This window comes from Hoplias malabaricus, chromosome 17 (assembly GCF_029633855.1).
Source record: "Hoplias malabaricus isolate fHopMal1 chromosome 17, fHopMal1.hap1, whole genome shotgun sequence".
Classification (NCBI taxonomy): Eukaryota; Metazoa; Chordata; class Actinopteri; order Characiformes; family Erythrinidae; genus Hoplias; species Hoplias malabaricus.
The window spans coordinates 10,909,292-10,930,541 of NC_089816.1; the positions used below are offsets into that span (position 1 = coordinate 10,909,292).

Genomic DNA, 21,250 nt, shown 5'->3' on the forward strand with positions numbered 1-21,250 from the left:
AAATTTTTTGCCCATATTTACATTCACTGCAAAAAAAATATATATATATATATATATATATATCTGCCTAGCAATACATATTCAGTGCATATTCTTGAGGGTATGTCTGAAATATATTTAATTTCTTAAAAGCATGATTAGAACAGTTAGGAGAATAGATAGTTGTAATTAACCAGGATCTTCTAAGCCAATCAGAATTCTCACTTTGTACCTTTTTAAACTGATGAACCATGTGTAACGCCAGCACATGTAAATGGCAGAGTCAAGGCAGAGCTTCACTAATGAGCAGACTTGATGTAATATATTCCACATCTCTGTTCACTGTGCAACTTATCAGATCAGGTGGAGACAGAGCAAAATTAGCAGTCAGAATGAAGCATGCACAGAGCAAATGGACAATGGATATATCCCATCTGCCTTCACACTGTCTGGCCCAGCTCTAGAAATGATGTAGGGTATGACATTTGAGGTTAATAACGCTTCCATTACCCCCCTCTTTATGTACATGAGGTAAAGGGCCAGGGGAGGGCTAGTCATAACTGTTATAGTCAAAGTCATTTTCACACCAAAATTGGAACTGCTCTGTCAATTGACAAGTGTGTTCTTTGGTAGCAAACAGGACAACCTCAGGTCAAGTTCCTTTTAATCTAATTGAAAAGGGTAGTACATATCATGCATACATTTTATATTATATTGTTAGCAATATGTGCTATTTTGGTTTCTATTTGACATCGAACAACCATGTGAGCAATGCTAGTACAGAGACTATATTGCTATTTTCACCTACTACAGAAAAAAATCACTTTGAGTATGGCTATAATTCTGAATGTAGATAATTTGACAAAAAACACAATACAGTTTATCGACTGCTAAACTTCACACATTACCGAGCACATTTCTGGGGCAGAGTGGATAGGTCTACTGCCACTTAATTTGAAGCATACATTTGGTTGAAACCTAATGAGGACTGCACTAAATATTACATGAACTGCCTAGTTTTTTTTCCACTAAAAACACTCAGAATACGTCTGAAATGTTCATGGACACTGCTACATTTCACATTATGGTGCCGCATTTATGTGGACTTCCTGGTTCCTTGCTTCATATGTACACATCAGAATTCACACTTTGCACTGGTGTGACTTCTAATATGTAGTAATAGCCATTAGTGATGAGCTGTGTCTGTCTTTCACTGTCTTTGATCAAGATACCCACTGCAAATCTAGAACAATAACCCAAAGGATTGTGTGTGAATAAGCTGAACATTTGGAGATTATGATTATGGAGTATTACCAGGCATCTATTTTATGACAAGAGAATCTCTACATGTCTAGTACTAAACTTAAAATTAATTTGCTGTGAGATATCTGTTTTGCTATGGAAAATGAGATGGCTTTTTTTAGAAGCTATTCACAGGCTATAGAGTAAAAACGACTTGAGTCATGCTAATTTGCTATAGGCCTCTAAGATGGTGTATGTATCATTTTGTTATAAAAAATTAATGGAACCAGGCCACCTTACCCTCTAGCAAAACCTGCTACTATAATTGATCACCATACAGCCACTGGGATACATTAGCTTGGCCTGTGGACTGGCTAGCTGTGGATGGAGACTGAAGGGGATTTGTTTTGTGAAATGCTAATTGTGTTATAGTATAAGTATGTAAAAAGTGAACTAAATGTCTGGATTGTTCCTTAAGGTTCTTTGAATGGAAGCATCTGCTTGGGCCAAATGGCAAATTGTATTTTGTGTCTTTCTGACAGCTGCTGGGTAGTAAGTTAGGAATCCACCCATGTCCTCTGATTTTTCTACCACCTGGCCTCCATAGCCAAAGCCATTAGTGGTTTCAGAAAACGGTATATTGCAACAGGATTACAGAATCTACACAATGACTACAATAATTTACTTCTTACATGTTTATACCTGAAATATTTCCTCATGGAAAGAATGGAAGGACTTCAGTCTCCAGAGCTGGACCCAACATATATAAGGAGCATTTATAATCATGTTCATGTTTCAGTAGTGTCCTGAATTCTGGTTTTATTTTGGCCAAGTAATATAATCTAAGAAGCATATACACGGTGCTTTGTGCAGTTTTTAATTCCTTTGAGTAAATCCACTGTGTGTGGATCAGCATGTCCAGGAAAATGCAATATGAGGGCTGTGCAAGGGGAAAACATAGTTCTCTTTATAAAAAGTCTATGATTGCTCTAGGTTATGCTACTGGATGCAGGATTCAGCTCCAGGAACTGTCCATTTTAATTTACTGGAAAGTTATTGCCTCTTTACTGCAACTGCTTTTAAGCTTCATACATTACAGTGCAATGTAACAACATTCTTTTAGATAAAGGTAGCAGAGCCTATGTGAGAAATGGAATTTTGGTAAAAAATATTTTACCAATTTTAATTGCATTTATTGCACCTGAAGTGGAAAAGCAGTTACAGACATTGAGTGAATGATATATAAGTTATAAGTTCATGACACAAATGTTAATGTAAAAATGTACAAGAAAAACATGAAAACACAGTATGAATGTGTTTAATGCTGTTGGGTTTAGTGACTGGCACATCAACTGAATTCTTCCAAAATTCATTATCCATCCGGAATCACTGGGCACAAGGCAGGAACACACCCTGGAGGGGTCACCAGTCCTTCACAGGGCAACACATCTACACACACACACATTCACTCTCCCACTCACACCTATGGACAGTTTTGAGTTGCCAAACCACCTACTAACATGTGTTTTTGGACCATGGGAGGAAACCAGAGCACCCGGAGGAAACCCACGCAGACACAGGGAGAACACACCAAACTCCTCACAGACAGTCACCCGGAGCGGGACTAGAAACCACAACCTCCAGGTCCCTGGAGCTGTGTGACTGCGACACTACCTGCTGCCCCACTCTGTATGTATATTATATTTGTTTATTCATAATGTGTAACTGGATTCCCCAGAGTGTTCTACTAAAGTTGAGCAGTTTGGCTCTGAAATTGAATTTATATAAGGATCAAAATTCACTAATAGCTAATAGTGCTGCCTTTGTTCTGTGTAGCTCAACAAACAACTTTCAAGTTTGTATTCTTTCTAAGATATAAGTCAATGATATTTTAGAGGTACAGTACATTTCAGGAAAAGCCCTATGTAATGCCTTACACTTCTTTGGTGAACGTAAACATAGGCTTAAACCATATGACACACATACTTCAGCTTTTATATTTAGATGTCTGTCCATATGAAGTGTTTGATTTGTCTGAAGGTTGTTGTACCTAAACTCTTTTTTTACATAGCGTAACTCCAGAGACACTGCCTGATGTCTGAGACATGGTTTTATAATCATTTGCATATGAGTATTGGCTTAAAACATATGGAGGATGCTATAAGGAAACAGAACCCTAGTTCCTGATTTATTATTACTTTACACTTATCAGCTCACAAAACAAGTTCCCTTAGATAGTAAGGTCTGTTTGGATATTAACTCAAAGTGTCGTATTTGCTTGAAAACATGAGCCCCGGTTCCTGTTTCCACCACTGTAAAGTAATTAGAGTATGGTTCTGTACAATCCACCATTGACATCAATGCACATCAAATCACTCTGAATGATTTTAATCTTAAATATGGTATGATACAGTTTATAAAATCTAAAAATTCAGCCTTTTACACATTCAGCAAGGAACTTTTGCCTTTTTACACTGTTCAGTGTTGGAATGAAAGATGATATTCACAATTGTGTATTTCTAACATAAAAACAGCCACCTGCTGGGACGCCAGTTCCAACAAGTCCCAGCATTGCCATACGCTCTCCACAAGAGTCCCGCTTGGTCATGCTCTGATTGGCAGGGTTCCCCTTTTGCGCCATTGATATTAGTAATGTTCCAGCCAAGATTAGGCTTGTGCCTCTTAGATGCTTCATTTACAAAGACAATGGTACTGAATGTTTGGAAATGGAAGAGATGTAGGGCCCATCTTTGATAATCTGTGGCAATTCAACAAAGTCATTCCCAACCAAAGTGGCTTAATAGTTCCCTTGGTATGTGTTGATATAACAAGCAAGCAGTCATGCAACACAACAGAGATGTAAAGAGGATTGACAAAGGCATTATACGTTATTCACAGCCCACTATCTGAGGAAGACTTGTCTGAGAGCAGGAAACAACAGTGTTTTGGCCTCACACACCAGAAAGAGAAAGCAAGAGAGAATCCAGGTTAGCGGTGCTTTATCAGACATCTGTTGATGCAAGCTGCTCCACATGCCTCACAAGCCATTGCTCCGCACTATGGCAAAAATGACTACACAAGCATAATATTATAATGGCAATAGATATAATTAATAATGATAATAATAATAGAAATAATAATTAAATGTATTCATTTATAAGCTTTCCATGGATATATCATGGTATCCTATGGCCTTATGCTTTATTATGGACTTCAATGTCCAACCTTCTTTATGAGAGGTTTGGTGTGTTCATCCCTGAGTCTGCGTGGGATTGCTTTGGGTGCTCCAATTCCTTCCCACAGGCTTATGTTTGTGGTTGAGTGTGTGATGTCCAATGGATTGGCACCCTGTCCAGAATATGCTGCTTCCTGCCTTGCGCTGTTGCCTTTCTACCAAGTAGCTGATGTGTGTTGAGTGTACTGGTGCTGACTGGCTGTCGTCGCATCACCCAGGCGGATGCTATATGTTGTTTTGTGTTTGAGATGAATACCAAAATGCTCCATTTAGGTAAGGGAAGCTGATATGTGCAAATTCCAATATTGTCTAATGAAGGGAATAAAGGGCTTGTGTAAAGGGAGGTTCCTGGTGGGGTGGGGGGGGGGTGGTATTTGAAGCTGAAATTATTGATTAAGCTCTTGGATGGGCTAGATATGGAGTGGGTGTTGAGTTATCTCTGTCAGGACATTCTACACAGTCAAAGCAAGCTCATTTGTAAGACTATGACTGAGCTAAATCTTTGCAGTATTTAATGTAGCACCAGAGGTCAAACTTCATAGTTCTGCACATTATCAAGTGTTATCTGTGATGCATTATAATGTGTGTACACTGCTGTATGTTACTGTAAACACTTTCTAAGTTACAGTGAAGTGGACAATCATTTATAAATATAATTTCTGCCCATTATTTTCAACAGAAGGCTCCTAGGAGAATCACTTCCTGCAACTGCCTTTTCCAAAACATGTCTTGCTGCTAGGGAACCCAAGGCGCCAAATCACCAACTCTCCAGGAGCACCCTGTAGAGCTGGAGTTTGCTTAATAAGCATAATGATAATGGAGCACTAAGCACACCACTAAAAACATAATGGATTGATCCCAAACAACAGACCCTACATAGAAACCCAGCAATGCTCCAGCTGTTTGCATTACAGTCCATTACCATAATCTTAGACTAAAAGTTCATGCATGATTTGTGCAAGTGTAGTAACCCATCACTCTCAGCAAGTGTGATATAGTTTAGATGTAAACAGGCCTGTTTCAGCATTGTTTTCTGATGGAAAATCTGGAGAAGCTTTGGAGCTTTGTATTAATGTCTTTGTTTACATGTGGTTTTATTATGTGGTTGTGTTGTACAGAAAAAAATGGAGGGCAGGTAATAAATGCAGAAATGAAAAAAGGAGCACTAAGATTTGTTAATAAAATATAACACCGGCGTATTTTTCTTGTTGATTTTATTTAAAAATAAATACTAGGTGATCTAACACCAGACCAAAAAGAAGACCAAGAACATTTTGTGGATTTTAAGAATTACAATTACTTTTTTATTCAATGTAACAGGTTACAGTAAAACACGTGAAATTTAATGTGGTTGTGCACAGCAATATAGACTTTTAAAAACACACTAACGCCACAAAATGTCTCCCCACCACAAAGACACACACTCACGTGAAATAGCCATCCTGCTGAGCTTGTGAACAGCGGAGAAACATAACTAACGCAGAGCCAAACACAGTCCCAGGAATTGCACACAAACGGAGCGTGTTCTTGTTTTATTTACTATTTTTTATTTATATGAAACTTTGTAAATTACCTCATCCAGCTCCACTGGGTATTTGAGGCTCCGAGCTCTTTCCTGAGTTACTGAACCTCGACACACCCACAGACAAAGCCATGGTTCGTGCTGAAGAACCTACTATTCTTTGGTTCCATGTGGGAATGATTTCTGCTGGTTCTCGAACCATTTTATTTTGATGGAAACATGTCGAATGGTTCCAAATTTAGTTCACAAGCAGGAACTGTTTTGTTTCCTTGTTGGTCTAAAAGCGCTATGTGAAATATGGCTGAACTAACAGCAGAATGTGAAATAAACTTTCTACACACACATTTCAACATTAGGAGTCAGTCAGTAAGTGATAATGCCTCTTATAGGCCGGGCTGGATGTATTATCCCATATTTTTACATTCATGTGCTTCTCTCTGCTCAGGCACTAAGATTGTACAGTCTTTTACACTGCACTGAACATAACATCTGCATTGGTCTTATGTTCATGGACACCTGCTAATCCAACATTTATTCTTAATCCAAGTTTTAATAGAGAGGTAATTCCCTTTTTGCTCCATTTTACCAACTCTTTATATTTTCTCCCCGTTTTATTTTTTTCCCCAACAGACGTGAAAGCTTCATTGTCAAACAGAGGGTAAAAACGCTGTGGTGGATTAACATCGTTTGGACCACAGAGAGACTACATGCTCCATTCTCTCTAGCTTTAAGAAGAACAGATATCAAACGTCAGCATGGATTTTGTAATGAAGCAGGCATTGGGAGGTATGTATAAGACTTTGCAAATGACATGTAAGCTACAACAATGTGAACACACTGAGACACCCAAATGAACAACCTTACAAACAGATTGTCAGGTATTATTTTGTTTAAATAACAGGAAGATTCCTGATTCTGTTTTATTACAAATTGGATAAGACCTTTAAATGAACAGACAGATTCTCTGACCATAATCATACACAGTGATATACTGTCTGTATAGAGTAATCAGAATAATTCATCATATTCCTGTGGGTGACCGCATTTCCGGTGATTGAGTCACTCTGTAACTGAGTAGATTTGTGGTCTGTGGACTAATACTTCAATATATTTTATGAGAAGGATATAAGAACAAAAATATGATTTTATCAAATGAGGTGGTTGCTGCTTTATGTAACCTGAATTTACCAGAATAATATTATATATAAAAATAAAAAATAAAAAATAAAAAAAGACTGTATATATATATATAAAGCTCCATTACCCAGATGATGCAATTCTGCTGCTCCACTAATTAGTGATAAATTCAGTGTCAGAGCAAATTTCTGTATTTCCAAGCAAGCACCATTTCAGAAGAAGGAATATTCCTAACTTTCAATGTAATGGGATTTAACAATTGTCTTTTTTTCTTTTTGGAGAAATTTAAGACTATTTACATTGATCCATTTCTGACACAGTGTATATAACAAGTGCTGTTTTCATTATGTTCTGACACATATCCACAACTAAAAACCTACACAGTTATATATTTTAATGGATATTGACTGTCATATTGACTGGGATTTAAACAGGTTCTGATAGCAGATGTGTGTATATGTATGAACTATAGATTTTCTGATTTCAGAGGACAGGTTTTGTTCAAAGGTCATTGAGTCTCAGATCAATATCTATATTTGGATTCATCAGCAGATTGACCATAGATCATGTGTTCCCCACCTGCCACCAATGGACCAGATGTGGCAGGTTCTTGAGAGCCATTCTGACCGCGTGATGACCTTAATATTTTGTGTTTTACAGTGGTACAGATGAGGTTCAGCTAAAATATCCAAGGGAGTTTAATATTTTAACACATTTAAGCTTAGACTTAGGAATTGCCTTACAGAATTTTGCATTCAAAATATAGCAAAATGTAATTTGTATTGTTTCCAAGATGTTTCAGTGTCATGGAGAACCTAATTAATTTAAGAAGAGAAATTAATAATATATATATATATATATATATATATATATATATATATATGTGTGTGTGTGTGTGTGACAGTCTGAAAGGAACAATATTGAAAGCAATCAGCTTTACTCTAAAGGATAAATAGAGACGAAGAAATGATAATGTTAAAAACAATGTCAATGATTTAAGAATATATAAAAATCAGATAAAGATAAAAACAGCATAAGTTTCATTACAAACATCTTGTAATGCAAAAGTAAGTCAAGTGACCAAGACGCATCAGTGCACTGTAAAATCTGACCTCTTATCAGAACTTATGCTAAACACTGGGCTTGTTGAAAATCCGATGCCTTTGTCACCATGTTTGATATGTTCCTTGAGCAAGTATGTCTGCACTTCTGTTCACCTTTAATGGTGCAGGAGCATGATTTATCCATGAAGGTCATTCATTATTCAAAACATTTCTACTCATCAAACTTCCACATCCTTAACAAATTATTCAGGAGAATATACTATTTCAGCAGCTGTTTTGGAGTCAGCAGCACACCATGTATGAAATATGTATGAAATTGTTTACTCAAAATTACCTTTTTTAAGGTATATTATACTGTCATGTTTCATGTGTGTGACAGCAAACTACTCACAAATAAACTGACATTGTTGGACAATCAGGTTCCTATGATCTGCTGAAGTGAATGACATCTATAAAAAAGTACTGTTTTAAAGTCCAAGACTTTTATACAGACACTTACTGCAGTGATGATAATAGGAAGTGACCTATTTTATTAGTCTTTTATCAAAGAATACTAAGAACCTAATTAACATGTTAATTTAGGGAGCCCTGGTGATTTGCATATCGACAAGAAATGGGGACTTCTCAGATACATAAATATAGCTCCAAACACTGTACGATAAATCATGGGGATTTGGTGCCCATCCACCAGCGAAGTCTGTTATTCCTGCACTGCTTTGATGTAAAGCCATGCAGAATCTGATAAAGCAGGAAAGCGCTTCCTTTCTCATGTTCACTAATCTCTGTATGGCTTTAAAAATGACTTGAATACATGAAACAGCAGACATATTTTTGTAAACTCAGTGAAAGCATTGTTTTTGAAGAAGAGTTTATGTAACACAGCTGAATAAAAAACAGGTAACAAAATGAAGTATGTTCAAATTTTCATATGAAATCTTGGTGTTTAATCTGGTCCAATGGCTATCTACTGAGGCCTCAGACTATATATTACACTGTTATTCAATTGAATGTAGATGCAAACATTTTTTCAATACTTTCACCATTCTTATTTGTACTGCTCAAAAAACACTAAAACACATTTGCTTATCACTACTAACAATAAACATATACTTAGGAATATAATTATCTTTCAGTTTATCAGTGATATTAAAAAATAATTTAATCTCGATATTAAAAAAATATATACATGATTACAATTAATATGACAAACATACTAAGCATGAAGAGGCAATAATAATAACTTTGAGTTCATATGTAACATCAAAATGGCTCAGGCCTACAAATCCAATTCACAAAAAAGTGGAGCCCTGAGCTTGCTAGTTAATTATCTATTAGGAATGATGGGGGAGTGGCCCAGGAGCAAGATTCAGATTGACCTTCCGCCACTGATTCTCTCCAGGCTGCAGAGTTACCTGCAGTTAGACCTCAGCTGAGTGCTAATCTGTCAGCCCAAGGTGTCCCACAATCTCCCGTTTGCCAATTAAAGCATCCACTCGCAGTCTTTTGCCCGACTACCCTGGGAGGCATATGAAAGTAATTAAACTCAGGTGAAGAAGGAGCATTAACATTCAGGATGGATTTCAGATGTGTAGTTGTAAGTAATACAGTCCTGTGATTAACAATGAATATTCATATTTCAAAGACACAGTAGAGGCACTCCCTCTTCCAGCTTATAAACATGACAGCTGTAATGCAGTGACATAAAAACCAAAGGCAGTGACTTTGAGGTGCAATTGATTTGACTCCTAAACTGTCAAACTCTTTGTACTCTGTCAGAGACAGAGACCACCCTTCACTTGATTTCCAGTCGAAACAGCCATTAGGAAAATACATAGACTGTATTAGAAAAACGTATTTCTCTCAAATCTCTGAAAAGTGGGATATGTTCTCAGTTGTGCAGGATAAAATAAAAAAAAGGCCAACATGTTTGGTGAAATACAAGTGGCGCTTGCTTTACATGGTTTACTAAAGCTAGATCTGGTTGGTGTCAGCCATACTGAGTAATGTTCATTGCTGTTCAGTTGTTTGCAGTTTTAGAGCATGTGGACAAATGCATGAAACACTGTCTCATGGGGCTGAACACCACAAACAGAATATATCAAAATAAACTGTTAAAGTACTTTCAAGATTAAGAAAAAACTATGTGGCTTATAGTATTATTTGCTCAGCACCTGGTATGGGTTAATACTTAAGATTATACATCAGTAAAGGGAACACATTTTTTTTAATAATTAATTCTTGTGCAGATAAATAAACCATTTTATTAGTTGAAAAACAATTGTAAAGCCGACGTGGTCATTGCATTTCACAAGCTCATTATGAATGATGTTATAAAACCTCTTATCTCCATGGTAATGTTTTTAATGTAACATGATTTTAGTCCATTCCCCATGAAATGTTCACGCTGTAAAGGCTTCTATCAATAAAGAACTTCAACAATTTTGCAATGATAAATATGCAGTTTAAATAAATAAATCTATGTATATGTAAATACAGTTTCATGCATATGCTAACACAGGAAAAAATGAAAACAACTTTTTTCATGGGTCTGCAGAAAAATGTACCATTATTACAAAGACACTTCATGATAAACTGGAGCCTTGCTTCCTTTTAAAGGGGCCACCAAAGACATGGGGAAGATGTTGGGTGGAGAAGAGGAGAAAGACCCAGATGCCCAGAAAAAGGAAGAGGAGAGACAGGAGGCACTTAGGCAACAGGAGGAGGAGAGGAAGGCTAAGCATGCTCGCATGGAGGCAGAGAGGGAAAAGGTCAGACAGTCCATCAGAGATAAGGTGAGTTTCCCATGTTACCCAATCCGGTTAATCACGCTATCACAAAACCCATGCAAATCACATTGTAAAGTTCAAAGATTTAGTGAGCAGTTAACCTCAGCCTTGATCAATTGTGCATTAATATCAAATTCAGCTACAAATTCCCATCACTTCAGACTTCTTAAGAAGTAAATCAGGGAGTATCCCTGTTTTCTGCCATGAATAATTTGCATAATTGTCTGGACTTTTAGTCTATTTAATTTCTGTAGCTCAACAGTGTACTTCTTTTATTCATTTTATTATTTTATGTGCACCACGTGTTCCTTTTTTAAATGAACAGTCATTTGCCTACGTTTGAACACCCCTGGACAAATGATATTTTAAATAGTTCTATTGTTGATTTTCTCTACAAAGATAAGACAGCATGACATCCAAAATAAAAAAATTTATATGGTTCTCTCTTTTTTTTGGCACATTTTGGCAGTCTCTGTTTATCCTGATCAGGATGAAGAGGTTACAGAAGATGAACAATATATGAATGAATGGTTAAAATAAATAAATAAAAAGAATAAAAGGAAAACCTAAGCTTTATGTTAAACTCACTTTACAAATATGTTTGTTATCACATACTACATCAAAGCAACATCCAGGAATATGTAAATAAATTATTTACTTTATTTTGAAAAATAACAGTGTCCAGTGCATATTTTACAATGCCAAATTTATAAAGAGGTTTTGCTTGTGCTGTGAATCCTGTGTTGTGTAGTATGGACTGAAGAAGAAAGAGGAGAAGGAGGCTGAAGAAAAAGCAGCAATGGAGCAGGCATGCGAGGGCTCACTGACTCGCCCCAAAAAGGCCATCCCTGCAGGGTGTGGGGACGATGACGACGAGGACGAGGAGAGTATTTTAGACACGGTTCTCAAATTCCTGCCAGGACCTCTGCAGGACATGTTTAAAAAGTAATGGACACAAGACTGTCCTGGGGATGGTGGGTGTGGTTTATTTATTTATTTTGCTTTCTTTGTTTTTAGTGGCGTCAGAGGGAAAGAGAGTACATGTAATTCGGGAGCAGGGGTTTCTGGGTATTTTGCCAAACTGTGGAGGGCTTTTCACTGCCTTGAGGAGAGTTATTCTTTTTAGAGATGAAAACAGTTCATATCCCTGTAAGGTTTGGTCTTTTCACTGCCATTCAGGTTCAAAATTGTTTACACTTTGATGGTCTTTATATTAGTTCTGTAGTAACTTATATGCACAACCATGGCCTCATACTTTTTGTAGGTGAGTCAGGGGCCATCAGTATTCAGTGGTCAGGCCTCGATGATAAAGGGAACACATTCCATGCAGTTGACACTATGGAAGTCTGGCACTGAGAGCAGGTCCCTCCGACACATGATGAGCTTCAATGAGGGCAATTTACAACAGCAATTTTAGCATGTTGCCTTCCAATGACTTCCTACATGGGGAAGTTTTTGGTTTCTTTTTATTTTCTGAAAAAAGAAAAAAAAGACTGAAAATATATCTCAGTGGAATGCAAGAGGTCACACTGGAGAGGTGAAAAACACCTCTACAAAACAGTGACTTTGGTGTTTAGCTGAAAATGATTCACTGCTCATATAACAGTCCTGAGGGATGAGATGATTGTCTCTGTAATGCCAATGCAGACAACGTGAATGCTAAAACTGTATGCAGTCTGACAGTTTGCATTTCTTTGTGAATATTGCTGTATACCTGTCCTCTTTTTTTGGAAACACTGATCTTTTTAAATTGTTTCTGTATGAAAGAGAATTTGATCATATTAGCATTAGTCCTGCCAGCAGAGGATTTTTCAGAAAGCATACTGTCTGTGCTTGCATTGGGTTAAACAAAAAAAACAGAAAAAAAAAACAAAAAAAAGAAACCAAACAGAAAAAAAAACTTGCCACTTTAACCTAACAGAATATCTACTGCCACATTTTACAAATGATTAAGAGGGCCACTTCTACAGAAGGACTTTTCTCAGAACACAACATTAGAGTACAGATCAATGCACAGAAGAGAGCTAGAAAGCTGTTCATATTTTTTTCCTTGCCCCAAAGAAAATGAACACCTGATCTGATCTGATCACCTTGTTTCTCCACTCACTTATCTGTCTCTATTGACCGTATAATTGCACTTTGTATTTCTGCAATTACAGAGTGTAGTCCATCTGTTGCTACAAATTCATTTTATGCCTCTGTTCACTCTGTGTTTCAGTGGTCAGGTCCCCAAAAGAGCAGGTATGATTTTTATGGTGGCTCATTCTCAGCGCTGTAGTGAAAATGATGTGGTGGAGATTGTGTGTTAGTTGTGCAGGTATGAATGGATCAGAAAGTGCTTCTGAAATGAGAACCAGAACTGTCATCAACCAAAATAATAATAATTGCTCTGTGGTGGTTCTGTTGGGGTCCTGGCCATTGAAGAACAGAGGGCAGAACAGCAGATGGACTGCAGTCTGCAGACTGTAATTGTAGAACTACCAAATGCATGGATACAGTCGGTGGACACAACAGAGGTGTATATATATTACATTACAGACACACACACACACTCACAGGGACCAATGACAAGACACTTTCTTCATTCACTTGGGATCCCCTTATCTTATATGAACCAGGGGCTATTTAACAGTGTTATACTGTCTGCAATTGGCCTGTTTTTAATATGTACAAATTTTTAAGAAAAGGCTCTATGCGTGTGCCTTCGCAGGTGCCACTGCCACTGTAAACACTTCTTCCTTTTTTATCAGGTCTTTTTCAAGTTTTCTTTCAGTTCTCTTGGCCCTGATCAGGCTCATATTTCCTGACCATTGATAACAGTTGATATTAGGAACAATAAATTGTTTCAGTTTGCTTTAGAAAACCAATAGACCAAAGAAAAGAGTGATAAAATCTCATTTATTTGAAAATGTCTAGGTTGTCAGTTTTGCTGTTTGTCATAAAATGTACCAGAGAACTGGCAGAGCCTAGCTTTTCATATTAGCCACCAGATAAAGATGAAAAAAAAATGAAACATTGGAACTACATCCTTCAAATTAAAATGAGATAACATCCCACAATCTAGTTTTACACCACTGTCAGGATCAGATCTCGATATGTACGAATATATGGCACTTTGTTAAGAGGATTTATCTTAATATGAGGTTCTAGATTTTGTAAAGATCTACAACAGCTGACCTGTCCAAAAAATGATTTTCAGTAAAAGGACTGTAGGGCTGTGTTCATAAAACTGCATGACACCTACATAAGATAAGCAAAAGAAATCATCATAGATGTTTTTGAAGTCTGTTAATTAATACTGCTGTCATTTCACTTCAGCAAGAGATATGACAGTTGACACACCTGTGATGATTTATATATGTTCTCGTAATCAGTTTATGTAGTTGTTGTGTAGCCTTACGAATGCTGTTCTTAAGTGTTACTGCTTTCCGTTCAAAATCTGATCTCTGAAATATTTTATCTCCTCCTTTAACTACTATGTAAAATCTATGATAAAATGAAATGGATTAAATTGAAAATAGATGAGGATCAGGATGATGATGATGATGAAATATGACTCAGTTTTGAGCATGGTGAAGTCTTTGGTTTAAGAGTTGGTCAGATCTGATGAATGTGGCTGGAAATGTGTCAAAGTCTGAAAATGTAATTTTTTTCTGGTCCTTTGACACATATTACTGTGTAATTTAAGTTCTATCTTAGTGTATAATAACATAGGGTTGAGGGGTATATTTACATGTGGAAAAAATAATTTAAAATGGAAAAAATAATTAATCAGGTCAGAAAATCCTGGGTTTAGTGATGCATGATGGACAATGTATACACCCTTTATCTCTAGACAACAATGAAAAGGTGATAGGTGTTATTAGGTATTATGTAGGTGTAAAGAATTAATGGAGACAATTAATTTACACTTAAATTGGCTTTGTTTGTGCATCAAAATACATGACAACCATAAGAATATTGAAAAGTTAGCTATAGTTTTAGGTCAAATACACCAGGGGAGTTTTCTATATCCAATAGAATGATATAGTTGACAATGTTAACTTTTTTTCTAGTGCTGAGAGTTTTTCACTAGTTAAAGCCATATTGTTTAGACTGCAATAATACATGGAAAAATAATAACTAGGTAATTCACCTATTAGTCATGCATTCGTTTTTCCTGTGAAGGTGTAGAGGAGCGTGAATCCTATCTACCTAGCTTACGTTACTTGTCTTTATTCTCTTCCATCTTATGTATGAAACTGTGGATATACTGGGGTATATACACATAAACATTTCTAAGAAGAAATCGTATGAAAAAAGCCATTGTTAATGTCCTGTGTGTGTAGTACGAGTTGTGTAAGTGTGTCCATGTCTGTGCTTGTTGGTAAATGTAAAACATGGCGGTACTTCATGTACTCTGAGTCTGTGGCTGTTTCACAATGTTTCATAATGTTCTGATGTTCTCATCGTCACAGGGCCGGCGTGCTCTGATTGGCCGCCTCCCAACATCCGACATGCATGCAGTCTGATACCAAAACTCTTCGTATGGGCTTCAGTTTTTTGTGTTTTCCCAATCATTGTCCCTGCAACAGAAGCTGCCCACTGGACTGAAGGCTCATTTTCCATTGTTATGAATGAATCTTCATAGAAATTATAATGTTACAACAAACATTCCTGAGGACAGCAGGGCTTGTGAACTTCCTGAATAAAAACATCTAAATCTACATATTTTTTCAAACATTGTGGTCATAGATGAACTTGGTTTTATATATTTTAAAGTGTATTTTATAGCCTCAAATATATGACCCCTTATAAGCTTTTAGGTAGGGGTGGGCAATATGCAAAACGATATTTTCAATACATGATACATACACATCCAACATTAAAGGGGAATTTGCTGCATTAATAATTTCTACTAAAATATTGTGGATATAGTGTATTACAAAATCTATTATGAAATAATGTAAATATTGTGGTAAATATAACAAAGCTTGACAAACATGAATGCTTAACAAAGGTCATACTGCCCACCTCTATATTCTTGCTGCAGAATGAGGTCCATAACCTTCCTACACTTTGCATTCAGACTGAAATGACAGAACACAGGAACACACTGAATATTTCACACACCATTTGTGACGTGTTTCCATATTAATCACATTTGCTAAACAATGGGGTCAGAGGGCTGTGACGGATCAATCTTTGCATCTGTTCCTATCTTCAGAGATTTGTCCTGAATTCTGATTAATATATGAACTTGTGTGTTCTACAGGACTCAGTGGGCACCTAAAACCTGTTGATTTGCTGCAAGCAATTACTGTTGCATTATTTTCATTGATTAGCAGCTTTGATAATTAATATTCAACAGCAAAGATGCTCCAGCATTGCAAAGGCATTTCAGGCCTTATAGAATGCAAATGCACAGAAAACAATATACACCATACCAAACAAGGTGCAAATTAGAGACCACTCTTCATATAATTCATTTCCAGTCAGAACAGCCACTTTGCAATCACCACGTTTATTTTATTACAGCTTCCTTTCTTTTCAGGAGACTTGCTTTCTGTTCTCCCATTAAATCTGAGAAATCTGTAGTTCATCTTCGAAGTTGTTTGCATCTTTTTTGTTGCTTCTTACAAACATAGTAATCCCCAACATGTTCAGTGATGTGGTAATTTGGGGTTTTGGGGACATTCATTGTTCTGAGAACACAGGAGGCTTCTTTCTGTAATTGGCAAATGTTTTTTTTTTTTTTTCTAGGTCCTTTCTTCAGTTGTGGTTTCTCAATATCAAAACATCATTTCAGACCTCTAGTTTTCAGATTATGTTTTCACATTAAATGAAAGAATGGTACAGATGGAATCTTTCGGTGTAGTGACAGATTTAGTGGTCTGCTCTGTGTGGCATGTGCATGCATTTTCTTGATACATTTCAATAGGTTTGTGAAATGTAGATTGTTTTCTGGTATTCTGTTTTCATCACTTCATAATTTTCCCCTGAAATTTGAATAACTTGTATTTAACAGATGATTTTTTCCGGAAATTAAATAAATGAGGAGTGGTCTCTAATTTTAGCGCAGTGCTGTGTATAGCACTGGTAGCCCTTTCATTGCTGGACTGTTCAAGGTCAAATAACTTTAATACACACATCTGCCCTTGTACAAAACCGTGAGTGTGTGATGGCTCTCCTCTCTGTCGTGTTTCAAGGCAAACACTGTAGGATGTGCCTGTGCTAAGGGCTATAATCAGCACATTTCCACAGGGGAAAATGTTCCATTTCCAATGAGCCACAGTGAGTTGTTGATACATTCGCTAACTACTTCATTCTGCAGAAGAGAAATAGACTGAGAGACTGTGCATAGGAAGTGGTGTAGGGAGGGGTGTTAAACATATGTCTCAATTCCCTGACTGTGTGTTTTCTCCCTCTGTAAAATAAATAATGAATCCTTCAATTAGTTGTGGGTGGAGCGTCCACTAAAAGAATGAATCTGCTCTTTACATCTATTTGCCTCACCACAATGTTCATTAACATCTGCAGAAAGCAGCCAGGCCTAACTAAACCAATACATTCCAGATTAACACAAATTGGGACAGTTTAAGGAGTCTTTTTAACTCCAGGCCATAGCTGCTCTTTTTCTAACTGCTGTTATCCACACACACACCCACACTGCTTCTGACATCAGATACCATATTAGAGATACTATATCTCTCCAATCAATCATATTCCACAGGAACCATAATATTCTTTAATGTTCAACCACTTTACATCCAGCGAAATCATCATAAATCTTGTCCACATGGATCAACCATAGCATTATGATCACCACCTTGTTTCTACACTCACTCTCCACCCTCTCAGCTCCACTGACCAAACAGGAGAACTTTGTAGCTCTCCAATTACAGACAGTTGTTTGCCTGTGGCTCTGCATATTTTATTCACCCTCTTAAACTCCAGCTTTCACTCCAGGACCACCACAGAGCACTACAATTTAAGAACTACCAAATGCTCTTGTGAGATCAGTGGAGCTGGGTGAATGGATAGGGAGTGTAGATACAAGGAGGTGGTCATAATGTTATGTCTCGTCAGTGTATAGATCACTGTCCAAACACAAAGCATCTCCATTTTTCAGCTCATCGAAACACAGCCACTGTCCTCTTGTGTGAAGAGTTCGTATTACATGCATTGACTAGGTTCATGCAGGGTCCCATTTTTGCAGTGTGCTTAGAGAATACTGAGAGAATACACAAACATCCTCTGCTGATCTGTTGTTGTCTGCTGAGGTGTTGAGAGTGATTTCTGGATGGACTGAAACTCCATGTTGGACACTTGAATCAGGTTCCGTTGCCAGGGACCTGTGAGGTTCAGTTCAATCAGGGAAATGACGTTATTTCTCACTGCACTTCTGACACAGACGAAAAACCTTGATTTTCAAAAATGTAACTGGACATGTGTGAGTAGAATCCATGTGTTAATGTTTACTGCTTAATGTTGATTTTGTCATGGACTTAAAGGGTATTACTGGTGGGATCAGTATAATAATGCATTCTTCAGTTTGAAATATATAGCAAACCTTTCAACTTTATCATGTCAGACAGGGATGTTTTATTATCGATTAAAAATGCATTATTCTTGTATAAGGCACCAGTGTATTTTATGCATGTATAAATACCCTTTAAAAGTGTATATTGATCTTCTAAAAGGTTGGAAATGTTTACACTTTTTAATGGTTGTGGATAATAAGAAACAACTTAAAGTAACCATGCCACGAGTTCTGTTATACGTCAGTAAATATCGCTCGTGTACAACTAGTTAATGCGTCCAAGGCTCACTAGGGAGGAAAAAAACAAATCCAATTATGGATACATCGGTTAAGCACATCTGCAAAATAACTGCTTCCTTACTCAGTCCTAATAATCAAACAAATAAACTCATTCCATTTTTTTCTAGATGAACATGTTGAACTTATGAATAAAGTCTGTTAACATACTCTCCTTCCTCTTGCCTGAATGCTGTCCTGTTCTCTACTGACTTCTCTTTACAGGATGTGACTATGATAAAGTTGAAAGGTGTATACCTATGATTAAAAAAAGAGAAGACAGGACTCATTCAGTCTCTTCTGATGCAGGGTATGTGTGTGGTTTAGAGAATGTATAGTTCAAGCTCAGATGGAATATATCTCTTTTTATTGCATGTCACAAATTACACTTACCTGTCAAACCAAATCACTGTAAAAACTCATCAATAAAAATTAATTCTAAAATTCAGCATTTTGGAAATATCATACACAAATAAATTTGTTTCTAAAAACATTTCTGTGTTGTTTTATCGCTTAAAGTGTTTGTAGAAAGGCACAGTTTGATTTTGCAGCATTGAATATACTTCTAAATAAAATAATTCCTTGTAGATACCTCGTAGATGTAAAAATACTGAGACAGAAGCTCATCTGTTGCGGCACAGTTTGTGTTTGTCATCCTCTAGATGTTGCCCACAGGATGCTGTTGGCTGGATATATTTGGGTTGGTGGACTTTTCATTCCAGCAGTGACACTGAGGGGTTTAAAAATGCTGTATCTGATCTACTCATTCCAGTACAGCACACAATAACACACCACCACCACCACCACCACGTCAGTGAGTGATAATGATACCCCACCCAAATCATACCTGCTCTGCTGTTGGTCTGCAGGGCCTGCTCATTTATGAGCCGTGTGAAAGGCAGCAAAAAAAAAAAAGTTGGCAGCCACCTCAGTGCCCATGAGCAGGTGGAAGCTAGGTTCAATGATCAAGGGCACTTAAACTGTGGTTGTTGGTCCTTCACTCCCCTGCCCTAATTATCCCACTGGTTGAAGGGATCGAATCGGTGACCTTCAGGCCCCAAGCCAGCTTCTGTAACGTTTAGGTCAGAGTTGCCTATCAATATGGTAAGTGGAGCTGCTATAAGGGACAGTGAGTGTAGAAACAAGAAGGCTTTAATATTATGATAGATTTGTATTTATAAAAGTTACCTCTGCAGGACATTATTAAGAGTATATACAGATGTTCAAAATGATCTGTCACACTTTACCCAAATACCTTTATTTCATTTAGGAGCTTCTTTGTTTTGGAGGACACTAATGATTTGTTACATCCAATTCTAAAAGCCAGATGTAAAAAAAATGTTTCTCTTAAAGGTCTGGAAAGAATAACATGTAGACTTCACTAATCAGGTGCTTTCTGGAGAAATACTGAAGGACAAAAAGGTTACTAGATGTGAGTTTTAATAAATTACGTGTCAAAAGAGGTTTGTTTCAAAGGGAGCACCATAAATTACCAGAATAAAGGACAAAAGACAAGCAGTTGGGATGCTTGGGGAGATGAGGCTGAAAGAGAAATTAACAGATAAACACCTAAGGGACTGAGAGCCACTCTGACATTCACCGACATTGTCCCCTTCAGGAGAAAGAGAAGTAAGAGCTCTTTGCAGAAATAAGTGTGAAGTGGAAATGACTGAGACGTAGCAGATGGTAGTGGGATTATTTTCAGAAGCAGACCTGATTTAGAAGTAGTAGTCGTTCTTTACATTTCGAGACTGTTCAGTCTTTGTTAGTTTAAGATAGTGTCCAACAATAAATGACCTAAAGATTTTTGACACCAGCTCAGACAACAAGTAATACGTTGTTCCGCTTTGCTGCAGCAGCCATCTCTACTCTTCTGGGAAGGCTTTAAACTATGTACTGTAAAGAATTGTTGGTATTAAATCACAAGAACATTTAGATGGAGGCTTCATCACATGGTTCTACTGCCCCACAGCCAAAACTTTCATTCATTCGTTAGCTGTAAGAACTTATCCAGTTCCAGGTCATGGTGGGTCTGGAGCCTACCAAGAGGCAAGGCAGGAATACACCCTGGAGAGGGCGCCAGTACTTTACAGGGCGACATACACACACACACACACACACACATTCATTCACATTTAAGTCACCAATCCACGTACCAATGTGTGATTTTGGACCATAGAAGGAAACTGTAGCACCTGAGGGACAGTCACCCAGAGTCCTGCTGCGCCACCATGTCAGGTGCTCCAGTTTCCTTCTATGGTCCAAAATATATATAATGTATAATGATATAATGTATATACAGGCATTGAGCATGATCATTTTGGGCTCGTGTGCAACTGCTCAAGAGCATCCCGTTCCATTTGTGTCCAAAATGTGTGCCCCATAAGTAGCTGAATTTGCTAATTATAGGGGGTGGTTACAATGTTTGCAACATAATTTAAAAACATTTATAGCTGTCAAAACAGAACTCTACAATCTCTGAAGTGG

At 37.3% G+C, this 21,250-nt stretch overlaps 1 protein-coding gene across 2 annotated transcripts in view; it reads left to right on the plus strand.

The window, feature by feature from the left end:
- The window catches only part of cplx2b (complexin 2b), a 31,298-nt gene extending 12,069 nt beyond the window's left edge, over window positions 1-19,229 (plus strand). For both annotated transcript variants that reach the window (XM_066649453.1, XM_066649454.1), the window contains exons 2-4: window positions 6,609-6,764; window positions 10,796-10,971; window positions 11,717-19,229. In XM_066649453.1, coding sequence (XP_066505550.1) covers window positions 6,734-6,764; window positions 10,796-10,971; window positions 11,717-11,914 — 405 coding nt within the window. In that variant the 5' untranslated portion in view covers window positions 6,609-6,733 and the 3' untranslated portion in view covers window positions 11,915-19,229. The remainder of the gene's footprint in view (window positions 1-6,608; window positions 6,765-10,795; window positions 10,972-11,716) is intronic.
- Window positions 19,230-21,250: the final 2,021 nt, after the last annotated feature.